The 17,851-nt window shown below is 33.8% G+C and overlaps 1 protein-coding gene and 1 long non-coding RNA gene across 6 annotated transcripts in view; one reads left to right on the forward strand and one right to left on the reverse strand.

Moving 5' to 3' along the window:
- Nucleotides 1-17,851, forward strand: part of dspa (desmoplakin a) — a 54,148-nt gene that overhangs the window by 28,575 nt on the left and 7,722 nt on the right. For both annotated transcript variants that reach the window (NM_001423755.1, NM_001423756.1), the window contains exons 8-19: nt 392-496; nt 1,620-1,715; nt 1,930-2,055; nt 3,001-3,153; nt 3,894-4,048; nt 4,140-4,266; nt 4,497-4,683; nt 6,712-7,010; nt 12,170-12,348; nt 12,648-12,786; nt 15,024-15,217; nt 16,431-16,593. In NM_001423755.1, coding sequence (NP_001410684.1) covers nt 392-496; nt 1,620-1,715; nt 1,930-2,055; nt 3,001-3,153; nt 3,894-4,048; nt 4,140-4,266; nt 4,497-4,683; nt 6,712-7,010; nt 12,170-12,348; nt 12,648-12,786; nt 15,024-15,217; nt 16,431-16,593 — 1,923 coding nt within the window. The remainder of the gene's footprint in view (nt 1-391; nt 497-1,619; nt 1,716-1,929; nt 2,056-3,000; nt 3,154-3,893; nt 4,049-4,139; nt 4,267-4,496; nt 4,684-6,711; nt 7,011-12,169; nt 12,349-12,647; nt 12,787-15,023; nt 15,218-16,430; nt 16,594-17,851) is intronic.
- On the reverse strand, nt 8,647-12,173 carry LOC137487662 (uncharacterized). 4 transcript variants are annotated; one of them, XR_011006315.2, is made up of 6 exons: nt 11,784-12,173; nt 11,395-11,538; nt 10,572-10,688; nt 10,438-10,479; nt 10,026-10,112; nt 8,647-9,642 (listed from the first exon to the last, which is right to left on the reverse strand). It is a non-coding gene; the product is annotated as an uncharacterized lncRNA (long non-coding RNA). The 4 variants fall into 4 exon arrangements; XR_011006316.2 differs by having other exon boundaries at nt 9,982-10,112; nt 11,784-12,098; XR_012390143.1 differs by lacking the exon at nt 11,784-12,173 and having other exon boundaries at nt 11,293-11,447.

The following is a 17,851-nucleotide window of genomic DNA, read 5'->3' on the forward strand; positions in this document are numbered from 1 at the left end:
GAAAAGACACACATTTCCCAAAACCATTCCATTGTGGTCTGTGCTTTTTGCAGTATGTTTCTGTATTTGCATGTGTTGTGAGAATTTGCATGTGTGTGTGCTGTCAAACTGATGAAGATGGTTTTAAAAAGAACAGATAATTTTTTTGACCATAAGATTCCTGCACTAATACTTCATTGTGCAACTACAATGATAATAATAATAATAGTAATAATAATAATAGTAATAATAGTAATAATAATAATTATAAACATTAATCATAATTAGTTTTTGTTAGTAAATGCATTACCTAATGAAACCTTATTGTAAAGCGTGACTAAATATCCATGCTAGACTACAGTGAGGTGTGTCTGATGTTTCAGTCTAATGCAATACATCTTTCCTCTCTCAGAAACTGATGAGTGATCTGGAGGAGAAGGAGAAAGAGCTGAATAAGCTAAAGGCAAAGGTGGACATGCTGCTGAAGAACCAGCACCCGGCATCTGATAAGATAGAGGTGAGGAAAGAAAATAGGTGCGGTTGCGTTTGTGAAATGACATGTCAGACAGGTCTGTTGTGTGTTATGTAAGAGATAATATACATCCAGACGATTGTTATATGTAGAATTAAACCCAAAGACAAGAAGACTGCAGGGCTTTATTCTGTGAAAACAACAGCTAGATCTACAGTTAAAGTCAAAATGATTAGCCCTCCAGCGATTTTTTATTTTTATTTTATTTTTATAAATGTTTCCTAAATTCCCCAATTCTTCACAGTATTTCCTATAATATTTTTTCTTCTGGAGAAAGTCTTGTTTGTTTTATTTCGACAACAATAAAAGCAGTCCGTAATTTTTTTAAAGCACATTTTAAGGTCAATATTATTAGCCACCTTAAGCAATATTAGTTTTGGATTGTCTCCAGAACAAACCACTGTTATACAATGACTTGCCTAATTACCCTAACTTTACCCTAACTTTTGTTAAACAAACAAACAAACAAACAAACAAACAAACAAATTAATTAATTAATTAATTAATTAATTAATAACTAACTAAATAAATAAATATATATATATATATAAATGAATAAATAACTAAATAAATAACTATAAATATATATATATATACATATATAAATATATATATATATATATATATATATATATATATATAAATATATATATATATATATATATATATATATATGTATGTATATATATATATATATATATATATATATGTATATATATATATATATATATATATATATATATATATATATATATATATATATATATGAATGAATGAATGAATAAAGAAATAACTATATGTATAAATAAATAAATAGATAAATAAATAATATATATGTATATATAAATAAATAAATAAATAAATAAATAAATAAATAAATAAATAAATAAATATCAATATATAAAGATGCATATATAAACATATGATGGACTTTTGACATATTTTTTCTCCATATTTAGTTTTTTTATTAACTGATTAATCTTGAAGCACTTTCAATCTAATGTACGTTGTTGTATTTGGAGACACATCAGGATCTTCTTATTTATATAGTGGTCAAACGAATGCTGAACAACACTACTAAATCAACACGTTTCTCTGGTTTTTGCAGGCTTACATGGACACACTGCAAACCCAGTGGAGCTGGTTACTGCAGATCACCAAGTGCATCCATGTTCACCTGAAGGAGAACGCAGCCTACAGCCAGGTAAGGCTTTGCTGGATCAGTAAAGGAATCAGTCATAGCTAATGCATAAGTGCATGAGCGATATGACAACTGTAGCACAGATAATTGAAGATTTTCTGTATTGTTTATTTGCGATATGCAGATATTGCAGGATTTCTTGTTGACACATTGTGCAAATTTTATATATATATATATATATTCTATTGACTATAAGTAACTTTGCTATCTTTTTCAGTTCTTCAAGGAGGCCAATGAGACGTACAGCAGACTGCAGAAAGACCATGAAAACATCCGGAAGAAGTTCGGCTGCGACAAAACCACACCTCTGGAGAACCTCAACGACATGCTGAAAAACCTGGAGGTGAAGCTCATATCCTCATCTGAGTGAATGTAGAACAACTGTTGAGTTCAGTTAACTAATATGACCTTCATGCCAATTCATATGAGAGGTTGTAGTTTATTTTAGCATCCTGGTCATATGGTTTCTTGTTTTTTGTGCACTTTTAGTCCTGACAAATGCATCAAAATAGCAGCATTTCGGTGACACTGTACAACAATTATTCTTATTTTTACATTACTAATAGGTTTAATGTTAGGGTAAAGATTAATAAAATGCTAATTAATGTCTAATATAAGTAATAATATGAATAATTATCTGTATTTACTGTAATTATACTTACAAATTTTCCCAAATTACTTATTAAACTGTCCCGAAATCCTGCTTTGGCTTTTTTGTGAGCTAGTTTGAGCTGTGTTTGTTGATAATAATTCATATTTTTACATTACTAATAGGTTTAATGTTGGGGTAAGCATAAATAAAATGTAATTTAATGTCTAATATAAGTAATAATATGAATAATTATCTGTATTTACTGTAATTATACTTACAAAGTTTCCCAAATTATTTATTAAAGGTCCTGAAATCCTGCTTAGGCTTTTTTGTGAGCTAGTTTGAGCTGTTTGTTAACAATAAATCATATTTTTACATTACCTTTAGGTATAATATTGGGGTAAGCACTAATAACATGCAATTTAATGTCTAATTTAAGTAATAATATGAATAATTATCTGTATTTACTGTAATTATACTTACAAAGTTTCCCAAAATATTTATTAACTGTCCTGAAATCCTGCTTAGGCTTTTTTGTGAGCTGTGTGTTTGTTGATGTGTGTTTATGTCATCTTGTTTCTATGTTGTTTAGTTTATTTCTGTTTATTGAAAAGCACTCGGGCCAACATGAGTTGTTTTAAAGTCGATATACAAATCATAAACATAAACATGATTGAGTTGTGTTTGTGTGTGTAGAAAGAGAAGGAGAAGGTCATCGAGAATAAGCGTCAGGTTCAGACGCTGGTCAGCAAGTCCAAGAACATCGTGTGTCTGAAACCTCGTAATCCAGAGGAGAAGAGCAGCAGTCCGGTCATAGTGCAAGCTCTGTGTGACTTCAAACAGGATCAAGTCAGTCATGCTCACATACAATTATTTGTATTTTTTTTTATTAACTATTAATTAATTAATTTAATTTATTTTTACATATTTTTTTTTACATTTTTATTTAATTTTTTAATTTTTATTTTATTTTTATTATTTATTTATTCTTTATTTTATATTTATTTTATTTTTTATTTTATTGTAGTTTTTTATTTTATGTTATTTTATTATTTACTTATTTTTTAAATTTATTAAATTTATTTTATTTTTAATTTGTTTTATTAAATAATTGTATTTATTCATTTTATATTTTTTATTTAATTTATTTTTTTATTTTTATAATTTTTTTATTTTTATTTTATTTATTTATTTTTTATTTATATATTTCACTTTTTAATTTTTTATTTTGTTTTATTTATTTTTTTGTTTTGTTTTGTTCTGTTTTATTTTATTTATATTTTATTTGATGTTTTTTTAATTTGTTTTATTAATTAATTTATTATTTAACATTTTTATTTTATTTATTTTAAAGTAATTTTTTTTAACATTTATTTATTTATTTTTTGTTTCATTTATTTTCTGTTTTATTTTATTTAATTAATTAATTAATTAATTTTGTTTTATTATTATTTTTTTTAAATATATTTAATTTAATTTAATTTAATTTATTTATTTGTTTATTTATTTATTTATTTATTTATTTATTTTTGAAGTTTAAACAGATATTGGGGAAAAAACAGGCTAAAACCCCAGTTTGTGTTTTACAGAAAGGCATTATGAAGGGCAATGAAGGTATCCTGAAAGACAACTCTCAGCGCAGTAAGTGGCACGTGACTGGACCTGGAGGACTGGAAATGCTCATCCCGTCTGTGTGTCTGATCATCCCACCGCCAAACCCTCTGAGCATCAGCCTGGCAAACAAGTACAACACGCACGCAGTACACTTAATTACACAGAAGTACACTGTAAAAAAATTGATTGATTGATTGATTGACTGATTGATTGATTGACAGGAACGAGCAGTATTATGAAGCCATTATGTCCATATGGAGTCAGCTGTACATCAACATCAAGAGTCTGATATCCTGGCAGTACTGTCTGAGAGACATCCAGCACATCAACTCCCTCACTCTCTCTATGGTAGGATCTCATCCACAGAATAGAGCACAGTTACAGTTAAAGCAACCTATAATGCTTTATAAAAGATATTACAACTACATATTCCTATTAAATACCATCATGAGGTTGTAAAATGTGTTTGTACGTCTGATTAGTACATCTGACCGAACAGAGTAGCATAGAGCCGCACGACCAAGCTTCATATCTGGCTGCTGCAGGTATTTATGAGCTTCTCTCTCCGTCTCTTTTAGCTGACGCAAATGCGTCCTGAGGAGTATCGCCAAACCATCAAGAACCTGGAGATCCACTACCAGGAGTTTCTGCGCAACAGTCTTGGCTCTGAGATGTTCGGTGATGACGACAAGAGAAAGATGGAGCTTCAGTATGCCGGAGCTCAGTCCCACTACGACCAGCTGGTGATCCAACTGCCCAACTACAGTAAGAGCAAAGACACAATTCACACACAAACACACATAGTCTTGGTATTTGTGTTGTTATAGTGTTATTGATCTTGGTATTGGTGTTACTGGAGTTTTAATGGTCTTGATATTGGTGTTACAGGAGTTTTAATGGTCTTGGTATTGGTGTTACCGGAATGTTATTGGTCTTTGTATTTGTTTTATTGAAGTGTTAATGTTCTTAGTATTGCTGTTACCGGAGTGTTATTGGTCTTGGTATTGGTGCTATTGGAGTGTTATTGGTGTTACTGGAGTGTTATTGGTCTTGGTATTGGTGCTATTGGACTTTTAATGGTTTTTGTATTGGTGTTACTTGAGTGTTAATGATCTTAGTATTCTTGTTATTGGTCTTGGTATTGTGTTACCGGAGTTTATTGGTCTTAGTGTTAGTGTTACTAAAGTGTTATTGGTCTTGGTCTTGGTGTTACCGGAGTGTTATTGGTCTTGGTATTGGTGTTACCGGAGTGTTATTGGTGTTGTTATGGGTGTTGCTGGAGTGTTATTGGTCTTAGTATTGGTGTTACTGGAGTGTTATTGGTCCTAGTATTGGTGTTACTGGAGTGTTATTGGTCCTAGTATTGGTGTTACTGGAGTGTTATTGGTCTTAGTATTGGTGTTACTGTAGTGTTGTTGGTCTTAGTATTGGTGTTACTGGAGTGTTGTTGGTCTTAGTATTGGTGTTACTGGAGTGTTATTGGTATTGTTAATGGTGTTACCGGAGTGTTATTGGTATGGTTATTGGTGTTACTGGAGTGTTATTGGTCTGAGTATTGAAATTGGTGTTATTGGTCTTGCTATTGGTGTTACCAGAGTGTTATTGGTAAGGTTTAGGTGTTACTGGGGTGTTATTGGTCTTGGTATTGGTGTTACCAGAGTGTTATTGGACTTGGTATTGGTGTTACTGGAGTGTTATTGGTCCTAGTATTGGTGTTACTGGAGTGTTATTGGTCTTAGTATTGGTGTTACTGGAGTGTTATTGGTCCTAGTATTGGTGTTACTGGAGTGTTATTGGTCCTAGTATTGGTGTTACTGGAGTGTTATTGGTCTTAGTATTGGTGTTACTGGAGTGTTGTTGGTCTTAGTATTGGTGTTACTGGAGTGTTATTGGTATTGTTAATGGTGTTACCGGAGTGTTATTGGTATGGTTATTGGTGTTACTGGAGTGTTATTGGTCTGAGTATTGAAATTGGTGTTATTGGTCTTGGTATTGGTGTTACCAGAGTGTTATTGGACTTGGTATTGGTGTTACTGGAGTGTTATTGGTCCTAGTATTGGTGTTACTGGAGTGTTATTGGTCTTAGTATTGGTGTTACTGGAGTGTTATTGGTCCTACTATTGGTGTTACTGGAGTGTTAATGGTCCTAGTATTGGTGTTACTGGAGTGTTATTGGTCTTAGTATTGGTGTTACTGGAGTGTTGTTGGTCTTAGTATTGGTGTTACTGGAGTGTTATTGGTATTGTTAATGGTGTTACCGGAGTGTTATTGGTATGGTTATTGGTGTTACTGGAGTGTTATTGGTCTGAGTATTGAAATTGGTGTTATTGGACTTGGTATTGGTGTTACTGGGGTGTTATTGGTCTTGGTATTGGTGTTACTGGAGTGTTATTATTGGTTTTATTGGAGTGTTATTGGTATTGTTATTGGTGTTATTGGTCTTGGTATTGGTGTTACCGGAGTGTTATTGGACTTGGTATTGATGTTACTGGGGTGTTATTGGTCTTGGTATTGGTGTTACAGGAGCGTCATTGGTCTGAGTATTGTTATTGGTGTTATTGGTCTTGGTATTGGTGTTACTGGAGTGTTATTATTGGTTTTATTGGAGTGTTATTGGTATTGGTGTTATTGGTCTTGGTATTGGTTTTACTGGAGTGTTAATGGTCTTGGTTTTGGTGTTACTGGTCTTGGTATTGGTTTTACTGGAGTGTTATTGGTCTTGGTGTTGGTGTTACTGGAGTGTTATTGGTCTTGGTGTTATTGGTCATGCTATTGGTGTTATTTTTCTTGTAGGGGAGAATGGAGTGATCAGAGAGGTGGTGATGGTGGAGACAGATTCCAAGCTGAAATCTGAGGTGTCGAGTGGGAAGACTGCGACCGGGGTGTCGAGTGGGAAGACTGCGACAGGAGTGTCGAGTGGGAAGACTTCGTCTTCTGTGTCGGTTTCGGGTCTTAATGTGAGTCTGCTGTCGGACCTCAGCGCTCTGAGACGGAGACTAGAGACAGCAGAATCCGGGCTCACCAAACATCTGCACGTTCCGCTGAAGGAGAACAGCGTTCAGGAGTGCTCACAGAGACTGGCGCAGCTACAGGTACAGACAAACACTACTTACATTTAAAGTCGAGATTATTCGCCCGCCCTCCTGTGAATTTATTTTCTAATATTTCCCAAATGATGTTGAACAGATTCTTCACGGTATTTCCTAGAATATTTTTCCTTCTGCAGAAAGTCTTATTTGCTTTATTTCAGCTAGAATAAAAGCAGTTCTTAATGTATTTAAACACATTTTAAGGTCAATAGGGGTGTCACGATTTAGATTTTTAATGGAAATCGATCGAAATTTATGCTCAATTTCGATTATCGAATCAAAAAATAGAATGGTCGATGCTGCCACGCCCCCATGTCACGTCAGTTTGGCTTGCCAAGCGGGAAAAAAACAGGCTTGTTGAAGTGCTTGTTGAACTGCAGAAGCAGGAGACCCGTCGACAGAGCTTAAACCCTCTCCTCTTTCAGTGAAGTCGCCGGTGTGGAAGCATTTTGGATTTCCAGTGAGTTATGTTGACAACGTTCGTGTTGTCGACAAAAAAACACAGTTTTGCAAGCTCTGCTATGTACGTATTACGTACGGTTCGTCCGATAGACAACACCGGCATCGCGATCCTCCGCCCGCCCCCGTTGCAAATCCGCTCGCGGAAAGTACACACTCAGGCCCTGTTTACACTGTCTTTGTTTTTAAATGGCATTTTAGAACGACAACGATTTGACATCCACAGTGGCGTGTAGCATTTCTGAGCAGCCCTCCTTCCTCTCTACCTCTGAAAATGCACATCACGTGACCACACACACACAGACGCACACACAGCCATGCGCTCGAGACAGCAGGTCCAGGCAGTCAGAGGACTGCTTCAATCTTTCACTCACTTGTACTTAGTCATTTTAGCGAACACCTCAGATACTGTTGGCTGGTTCCTGTTGGTTGTGCGTCTTTTTTACCGACGCCATTATAACAACACAGATCACTGCCTATTCACGAGTCCCGCAGAAAAGTGATTGACAGGTGGTAATTATGTGTGTATCTTGCCTTTATTCATTTACTGTATGATTTGTTTATGGGTAAAACAAAGACCATGCAGGTCAGGTAGTTTAAACGGTAGGCTACAAATAATTAATTGGTCATTAATTAATTAATTATTCATAATCGAAAATCGAATCGTGCCTTTAGAATCAAAAATGTAATCGAATCGAGAATTTGGAGGATCGTGACTCCCTTAAAGGTCAATAGTATTAGCCCCCTTAAGCAATATTAGTTTTAGATTGTGTCCAGAACAAACCACTGTTATACAATGCCTTGCCTAATTACCCTAACTTTACCCTAATTAACCTATTTAAGCCTTTAAATGTCACTAGTGTCTTGAAGAAAATCTAGTCTAATATTATTTACTGTCATCATTGCAAAGATTCTTGTGAAGTACACTGTTAGACATTTCAAAGGGTTTTTACAGCAACACTGTTGCCAGTAAGTTACTGTATTTTAGATTTACAGTATACAACTGTAAATCCGTTTACAGCATGTTACCGTAGTGTCTAAAAATGGTTAACTACTGTAAAAACCTAAGTTAACAGTTAGCTACTGTAAACCTTTTAATTTTGTCCTAAATATTTTATAATATAATTTTATTAATATTATTTTAATACTATAGACCTAAAAAAGACACAATTACAAAATATTAACAAAATAAACACTCTTTATTTAAAACATTGGAGATGCTTAAAACAAGCTTAAAAATGTGTAAAAACATTACATTTCAATCATTCAAAATATTTTATTTTAAGAAAAAAAACATTGAAAATGACAAAGCACATTAACATACATGTACAAAACTAATTTAAGTGTCTGACCTGCATATTGTTGAGAAAAAAAAACCCAATTGTACTAAGTACTACTGACATTAAACCAGACACAATTACAAAATATTCCATTCTTTAAAACATTAATAATGCTTAAAGCATTTAAGGAAAATGTGTGAAAATTACATTAAGCAATAAAATCAACACATTAAAAATAAATAAATCACACAAAGCACTAGAACATACATGTACAATAAAAATTTAAACTTCTGAATTGCATATTGTTGGAAAAATAAATATTTGTAACTATTAGCCGACTCAGAAACAACCCAACTTTAAAATATTACTAATTCTGGTGTCAAATGCTCAACAAGGTCTGAATTCACATGTTCAAATGCAATTCATCTTTATTTCTATTGCACTTTTACAATGTAGATCAATGATGTCAAAGCAGCTTAACATAGAAGTTCTTGTAAATTGAAGCTGCTTCAGTCCAGTTTTCAGAATTGAAGCAGTAAATGTCACTGCTGAAAGTCCAAACACTGAAGAGCAAATCCACCGATCCACCAATCGTAGCCAAGCGATCCAGTGGCGACAGTGGCATGGAACAAACTTCACCAACTGACGAAAGTGTAGAATAAAATCCTTTGAGAGATACCAGGCTCAGTTGGGCACGACCAGTTCTCCTCTAGCCAAACTTGTGCAAGGCCGCAGTCTAGGCACCGGAGGCTTGAAAGTTCACCAGCGGGTGGTCAGGCTGGCCCATTGGATCAATGCGGAAACTCATTGATCACGTGTGTCTTTTAGGATTCACTCCTCCATGACCACCACAGCATCTGGTCAGGATTTGGCCCAGTCCAGGATTATGAAGAACTCTGGATAAGGACAAACAGACTAACATAAGCATAGAAGATGCTTGTTTAAAAAAATAAATCATATACTGGTTAATTATTTTGAAGCATGGCAGCTAGGTTGGGGTAGTTTTCAGCTGGTACTGAGCAACTGGCTCCTGCTCATAACCTGCTCACTACCATGTTTAAAAGATAACTAACCAGAATGTCCTGTTTATTTTTTTCCTTAACAAGGTTTTACAAAAACATTGTAGCATTTGTGATGGGTTGATTAACTGCAGGAAAGATTAGACTATTTGTTTTATGTATTCCTAATAAACTAAAACTGACTGAATACTGATACAATTATTGAAAGTGTCTCACCTAATCCAAGTTCTCAGTTAGCTGGTGAAAGAAGGATAACTCACTGTTGTTCATGGTTGTCATTCTCTTCACTACTTCTCCTGCTATCTTCTGGCTCACTCTGGTTGTTGCTGTGCATTTTGTTTCATCCTCTGGAATTATTTATACAAAAAAATGTATTATTTTATTTATTACAAAATATTTAGGCAACATGAAATGGGGAAAAAGACATTTAATACATAGACAAATGCATGTATCCCAATACTAATTATTGTATTTTGAAATGTCTGACCCATGACAGACCTCAATCTGCTCAAAAATATTATAAACAAAGATGAAAAAAAAAAAACCCTACTAAATGGTTTAATAAAAAAGGGAAAAAGATTTTTTTATTTAGCTAGCAACTAAACATGTGACACATTTTGTATTAAAAGTAACGTTACTATATTGAGAAACAAATAGATGTACAGTACTTACTGTTGTATGAGGTCCAGTTTGCACAGGCAGGCTCCCAGTATTCTATATTGAGACCATAAAAAAGCCAAAAATACAGATAAGAATACCATGCTACAATCCACAACCTCCACACAACTTTTTTTTTATTTGTTTACCTTGGTTGCTTACTGGTCTGGCTTATTTTTTAAGCATAAGGCTGTGCTGATCAAGATGTTCCTCCGAAATGCTGTTTGTTTCTTCAGACAAAACCTGCTGCTGTGCCAGTGCCATATCTAAACAGAAAAAAGTATAATGGTAACAATTATGTTAAACCAAATGTCAAGAGTTGTGATAAAAAAATAATTAGCAAACAATAAATAGCAAAAACGTGGTTATTAGCATAATGCATGGTAAAATTGGTTTTATATTAGCAGATTCTGACTTCCCCCTTAATAATTTAATTTCATAAAAGTATTATTTGCAAACTCTAAATAGCGAAATCATTTTAGCATCTAATGACTATCAAAGTACAACATGCTCACGGTCAAATAAACAGTGTTAATGTTGATTTCAAGTCATACTGGCATGCTAATTCTGATCGAATATTCAAAGTAACATGGTAAACAGTATAGAGTCTTCTAAATGAACGAATGTGCGAATATAAAACCAACTTTACCTCTATGCATATTGTATAGATTTACGTTAACGTTCTTATAGGTTACGTCGCGATGTTATTTTCTCAAGCTAACGTTATGAGTTACTCTAAACCAGAGAAAAATAAGTTCACAACATCTAATATATAGTATAAATCAATATAAGTTAAACGTTGCACGTTAAAATGAGTTTGAGTCCAATTCAGTATAAACTTAGCTCAGTTTAGCTAACAGTTAACATTACCATTTTAAGATCGCTTCAGCCAATGTTGCCGAGCAAACAAATGCTAATAGAGGTGCTCAAATCAATGTCGAGTGTTGTCAGCACAGACAGACGCACTTTTACCTGGATTATTTGATGGTCTTTCATTCATATTCTTCTGGGGGGAAACATTCTCTGCCGGACCGTTGTCTCGTGCTAAGTGTCCTCCAAAACTGTCTGCATACCTCTGGTTCCCTCCTAAACCAAAACCCGCTGCAACACCGGTTCCTATGTAAATAAATAAAAAGATATGACGAGAACAATGGCTAATAGTCATAAACAGTCTTATTTAAAGTATTAGTAGTGTTAATGTAATAAATTAAATAAAGGTAACATCTTAATAGATGATATATTTCTCAAATGGGCGAAATAACGCTAAGCCAGAGAAAATAATAATAGCCAACTTTATACTTTACTTTGTTCTATTCTCGTCCACAAAACATTCTGTAAAATGAAACACTGCCTCAGCTTACCAGAGTAAAGTTTGTTAAATCCAGTATGTTCTTCAGGCACACTAATAAATTGTCCTCCAGAATTGCTCCAGGGTCCTCAGGCAAAATGTGGTGCAGAGTAGTCGAATCGCCGCAAGGTGGCGTTGAAGCAGTTGTGGAAAATACAGTATAATACACGAATTTTTACAAATACAGTACATCGCTGTATATGTTGTTCGATGTCACACTAAATTCCCATAATGCAACGGTAAATACAGTTATTTACCGTAAAAGGAATTTGCAGTATTACACTGGGTGAAATACAGTAAATAACTGTGTAATTTACAGAAATGTCTAACAGTGTACAGTTTTTGGTACCATCTCCAAATCTCTTATTTAATATCCCCAATGCACTGTTTGTATTTCAGGCTGTTCATCGTGATCTGGACTCCATCAGGGACGAGTATCTGCATCTGAGGGAGAAGATTATGAGAGAGCTGGAGGGCAGCAGTGACCCTGAGCAGAGCCGATACCTGCGCGCAGAACTGGACCTGATCAACCAGAAACTGGGCAGCCTGCAGGGCTTCTCCAGCGCATACATCCAGAGGCAAGAACATTTATATAACAACCTGAAGTATCAGTGCTAGAAATGCATTGGCTCCTAGACACTGTAGATTAGGTTTCCTCTTGAAATGTAAATGGACCTTGATAAATAGCAGATTTTAAGGGGTTTGTATTGGCAGCGGGCGGCACGGTGGCTCATTTATTAAAAATGAGACTAAAAATAAATATGGGTTGTACAGATCATAATTTTTATCAATAGAGATTTGTAATCCGTTACACCACTAGAGAAATGTAATAGAGATAATAGAGAAATGTAACATGATGTTTGATGTCTGTTTTCAGGCTCGGTGCTCTACAAGCTCTGCTCCAGCACCTCCTGCAGGCCGAGGACATCATTAAAGTCCACGAGGCTCGTCTGACCGAGAAAGAAACCTCTTCTCTTGACCTGAACGAAGTGGAAAAGTACTGCATGACTCTCAAGGTGAAGTTCTTTGACATATCTAAAGTTTTTTTAAAGGCACAGTGTGTAATTTTGGCCACTAGAGGGCAGGTTTTAACAACACACATATGCATCGTTTGATGATTCCCTTACTGAGTGTGGAATCATGGGAGTTGTGGTCGTCAGTATCTTATGAGGCTCCTGGAGAAACCATGTTGATGGATGAGTAAAGTATTTAACACTTATTATCAGGGTAGTGTAGAGCAGAGTAAGAAAACGAGAGAAATGCAGAAGGAATTGCTGATGAGAGATGATGTTTGGTATTATGCTACAGTGCACCACTTCCTATCCTTACACTCGTGATCATGTGGAGAAGAAGCAGCGCTGTTTATTAGACTAAATACATGTTAGACTTCTGTTATAATGCTGCTCTGTGCAGTCGAATAAAACACACCGCATATATTTAATTAAGAGTGTGTGACGTCATTAGCATGAACACACAGCACACGCTCCGTCTGACTAGATAAAATAGATTATTTGTGTGGAATTGAACTCTCTTTTAAACATTTGGGATCATTTAAGTACTTTTAATCATTCATTTTCCTTCAGCTTAGTCTTTATTTCTGAGGTCGCCACAATGGAATGAACCGCCAACTATTCCGGCATATTTTGAAAAATGTTGCAACCCTGTAACCATTGACTTCCATAGTAGAAAAACACACTATGGAAGTCAATGGTTACAAATTTTCAGCATTCTTCAAAATATCTTCTTTTTGTGTTTGACATACTCATTTAACACAAAAGAAGATATTTTGAAAAATGTTGGAAACCTGTTCCCATTGACTTCCATGGTATTCGTTTTTTTTTTTTTTTTACTATGGAAGTCAATGGTTACAGGTTTTCAGCATTTTTCAAAATATCTTTTTTGTGTGTGTGTTTGACAGAATTGTTTAACACAAAAGATGATATTTTGAAAAATGTTGGAAACCTGTTACCATTGACTTCCATGGTATTTGGACCACACTGTTCCAGTTACTGAACCACACTGTTCCAGTTACTATGACCATTTATGTGAAGCTGCTTTGACACAATCTACATTGTAAAAGCGCTATACAAATAAAGCTGAATTGAATTGAATTGAATATTTGTTTTTTTTTTATTATGGAAGTCAATGGTTACAGGTTTTCAGCATTCTTCAAAATATCTTCCTTTTGTGTTCGACAGAGTTGTTTAATACAAAAGAAGATATTTTGAAAAATGTTGAAAACCTGTAACCATTGACTTTCATTGTATATGTTTTTTTCTTCTATGGAAGTAAATGGTTACAGGTTCCCAGCATTCTTCAAAATATCTTCTTTTTGTGTTTGACATAACCATTTAACACAAAAGAAAATATTTTGAAAAATGTTTGAAACCTGTTCCCATTGACTTTAATCTGCATTTGTTTTTTCTACCATGGAAGTCAATGGTTACAAATTTTTAGCTTTCTTAAAAATATCTTCTTTGTGTTGGACATAATTGTTTAATACAAAAGAAGATATTTTGAAAATGCCTGTAACCATTGAACCTGTAACCATTGAATTTCATGGTATTTGTTTTTTTTTTTTTCTTATATTGAAGTCAGTGGTAACATTTTTTTCAGCATTCTTCAAAATATCTTCTTTTTGTGTTTGACAATCGTTTAACACAGAAGAAGATATTTTGAAAAATGTTGGAAACCTGTAACCATTGACTTTCATTGTATTTTTTTCTTCTATGGAAGTCAATGGTTACAGATTTTCAGCATTTTTCAAAATATCTTCTTTTTGTGTTCGACAGAGTTGTTTAATACAAAAGAAGATATTTTGAATAATGTTGGAAACCTGTAACCATTGACTTGAATCTGCATTTGTTTTTTTCTACCATGGATGTCATTGGTTACAATTTTTCAGCTTTCCTAAAAATATCTTCTTTGTGTTTGACATAATTGTTTAATACAAAAGAAGATATTTTGAAAAATGCCGGAAACCTGTAACCATTGACTTTCATTGTTTTTGTTTTTTTCTTATATTGAAATCAATGGTTACAGGTTTCCAGCATTCTTCAAAATATCTTCTTTTAGTGTTCGACATAACCGTTTAACACAAAAGAAGATATTTTGAAAAATGTTGTAAACCTGTGACCATTGACTTCCATGGTTCCAGTAGACAGTGATTAATGTTAAGTGAACCACTATGAAAGCATGTCAAGTACTGTACACACAGTATTTGTAATTGAATCTGATGTCTTGTTTTCTGTAGACTATGAAAGCAGAGCTGGAGCAGAAGAAGGGTGTTTTGAAGGCGATGGAGACGGAGCTGTCTAAAGCTGTGCACTGGAACAGTCAGATTGACCAGTCTTTCCATCAGTGTGATGTTGACCTGTCCAGATACACTGAGCTGGTCGGACAGATGACTGACCGCTGGCGCAGGATTGTGACTCAGATTGATAGCAGGTACAGAGCACTTATTGCACTGGTCCTCAATCTGGTGTCCGGAATTCACATCTCCTCTTCAAGGAGGTCTTGGTATGCTTTTTTGGTCCGCTTTTGGTGCGCACTCGAGTATGATTGCTAGATTTTCACCTGCCCAAACGAACCGCACCAAGAAGGAGAGCGAACTCTAGTGCGATTCAACCGAACTAAATAAGGCAGGTGTGAAAGCACCCTTAGTAAGTGTAATACAAATACAAATTTACTCTATATATTAAACTCAATTGCATCTAATTAATCTGTAGTGAAAACTTTAGCAGCAATAAATCGATGATCATGAAAAATTGCACTTGTTATTTTAATATTTAACTTCCATGTGTGAGCAGGTGTCTATTAAAATACAGAGTATTCATCTAATTTGACTTTACTTTTAGGCTAAATGTGTATATAAATACCTATTTTACAAGACATGTGTCTTTTGAGCACTTTATTTGTTACTCAGTACTGTAGATCTGCCGGTTTCAGCTTCCTGTATGAATATTTCTTATAAAGAATTGGTGCGTATATGCATTCACAATGGATATGTAGAATGGTATTTTCATATTATATATTTTAATAATAATAAAATAATAATAATAATAAAATAATAATTATAATAATAAAATAATAATAATAATAAAATAATAATAATAATAATAATAATAATAATAATAATAATAAATAATACAATAATAATAATAAAATAATAATAATAATAAAATACTAATAATATAATAATAATAATAAATAATAATAAAATAATAATAATAATAATAATAATAATAATAATAATAATAATAATAAAATACTACTACCAATAAAATATAATAATAATAATAATAATAATAATAACAATAATAATAATAATAATAATATTTATTATTACTATTGTTATTATTATTATTATTATTATTTAAGATGCTTTCCTAGTACTGGGTTGCAGCTAGAAAAAACATCTGTGTAAAACATTAGCCGGAATAGTTGGTGGTTCATTACACTGTGGCAACCCCTGATAAATGGGACTAAACCAAAGGAAAATGAATGAATGAATGAATTATTTAAGATAAATCTTACCCATATATCTTATTTCGACACCCTTTAGGAAGGGATTAAACTTTAATTATGGGGTCAAACAAAAAAGCTGGAGAAAGTGTCTCCACCATTATTATAGTTTGATTAATTGATCTGCTTTTTTTAGGACATGGGACCTGGAGAAGCAAGAGAAACAGCTGAATCACTACCAGCAGACCAGCTCCACGATAAACAGATGGATTCAGGACACACGTCAGCGCCAAGACACCCTGCAGATTACCAAATTCAACAGCGTGGACAATTTAATGGACCACCTCAACCAGCAAAAAGTCAGTCAAATATAGTCAACATAGAACAATGCTTCAATATAATTTATATATAATCAATTCATATATTATCTGAAAGCTGAATACATTCATTTTCTGTATGGTTTGGGAGGATATGATCATATTTGGATGGATTAGATTAACTATTATATTATATAAAATCTGAATTCTGAGGGTTCACAATGAATTCAGAATTTAAAATGGTGAAAATGAAAAATACATTACTAATCAACTATACATTTGTATATTTTACAGTAGGAAATGTACAAAATGCCTTCATGAAACAAGATCAGTACTTAATATTGTAATGGCAATTCAAAAATCTATTATTTTGACCCATGCAATTTGTTTTTGGCTATTGCTAGAAGTATACTAGGACTGGTATAAATAGAACTGGTTTGTGCTTCAGGGTCATACATGACATCTCAATATATGGCTGCCGAGACATTTTAAGGAAACAAATAGGGTTCAAATATTATTTACAATTAACTTATTTACTTATTAAACTTAGTTACTTATTAAATATAAGTAATATTTAATAATATAATATAATAATATTATATATTTATGAATACTACTTCAAAGAAAAGAGCTAATTTAATCAAATAAATCTCTGAATAGTGATTTTTAACCATAGACATATACACTAGATATCGCATAGGGACCCTGAGCATGTGTCAGTAGCGCCGCCACATTGGTACAGTGCTCCCAGGACAAATGTCATTAAACCGCACTAGTCAAGACAGTGTTATTACGTGAAGATGCGGGACTTTAGTGCTGTCTACAGGTGTAGTAACGAGCAAACAAAGAAAACAAAGCACAAAGGCAGAACATTACATAGGTAAGATTTAGTTTTTTTTTCTGTTTTTGTATGTTCTGAACTTTTGTGCTAATCAGGTCACGTTATTGATGATAACAGTCACTTACTGCATTCACCATACGGCAAAGCAGCACCAACTCGCACTAAACACTCGGCTTATGCTAGTTTTGTTAAATAAAATCAGCAAACAATGCAACAGAAATATGAAAACGAGATGCTGCGCTGCCAGAAACTTGTATTATTGTCGGCTAACGTTAGTGAAAGAGTCGTTCGGGGGATTCATTCACAAACTAATCGCTCTCTCCGTCAGTATGAGCAGTGAAAGCAGGAGAGGAGCTGTGCTTCAGGACATGATTAGATCAAATTTAACAGGGAGGGTGAATAGTACATTTCTGTACACACAAACACAAGCTTTTTGTCAGGAATGGCCGTGCGGTCACT

The sequence above is a fragment of the Danio rerio genome, chromosome 2, assembly GCF_049306965.1.
Source record: "Danio rerio strain Tuebingen ecotype United States chromosome 2, GRCz12tu, whole genome shotgun sequence".
NCBI lineage: Eukaryota > Metazoa > Chordata > Actinopteri > Cypriniformes > Danionidae > Danio > Danio rerio.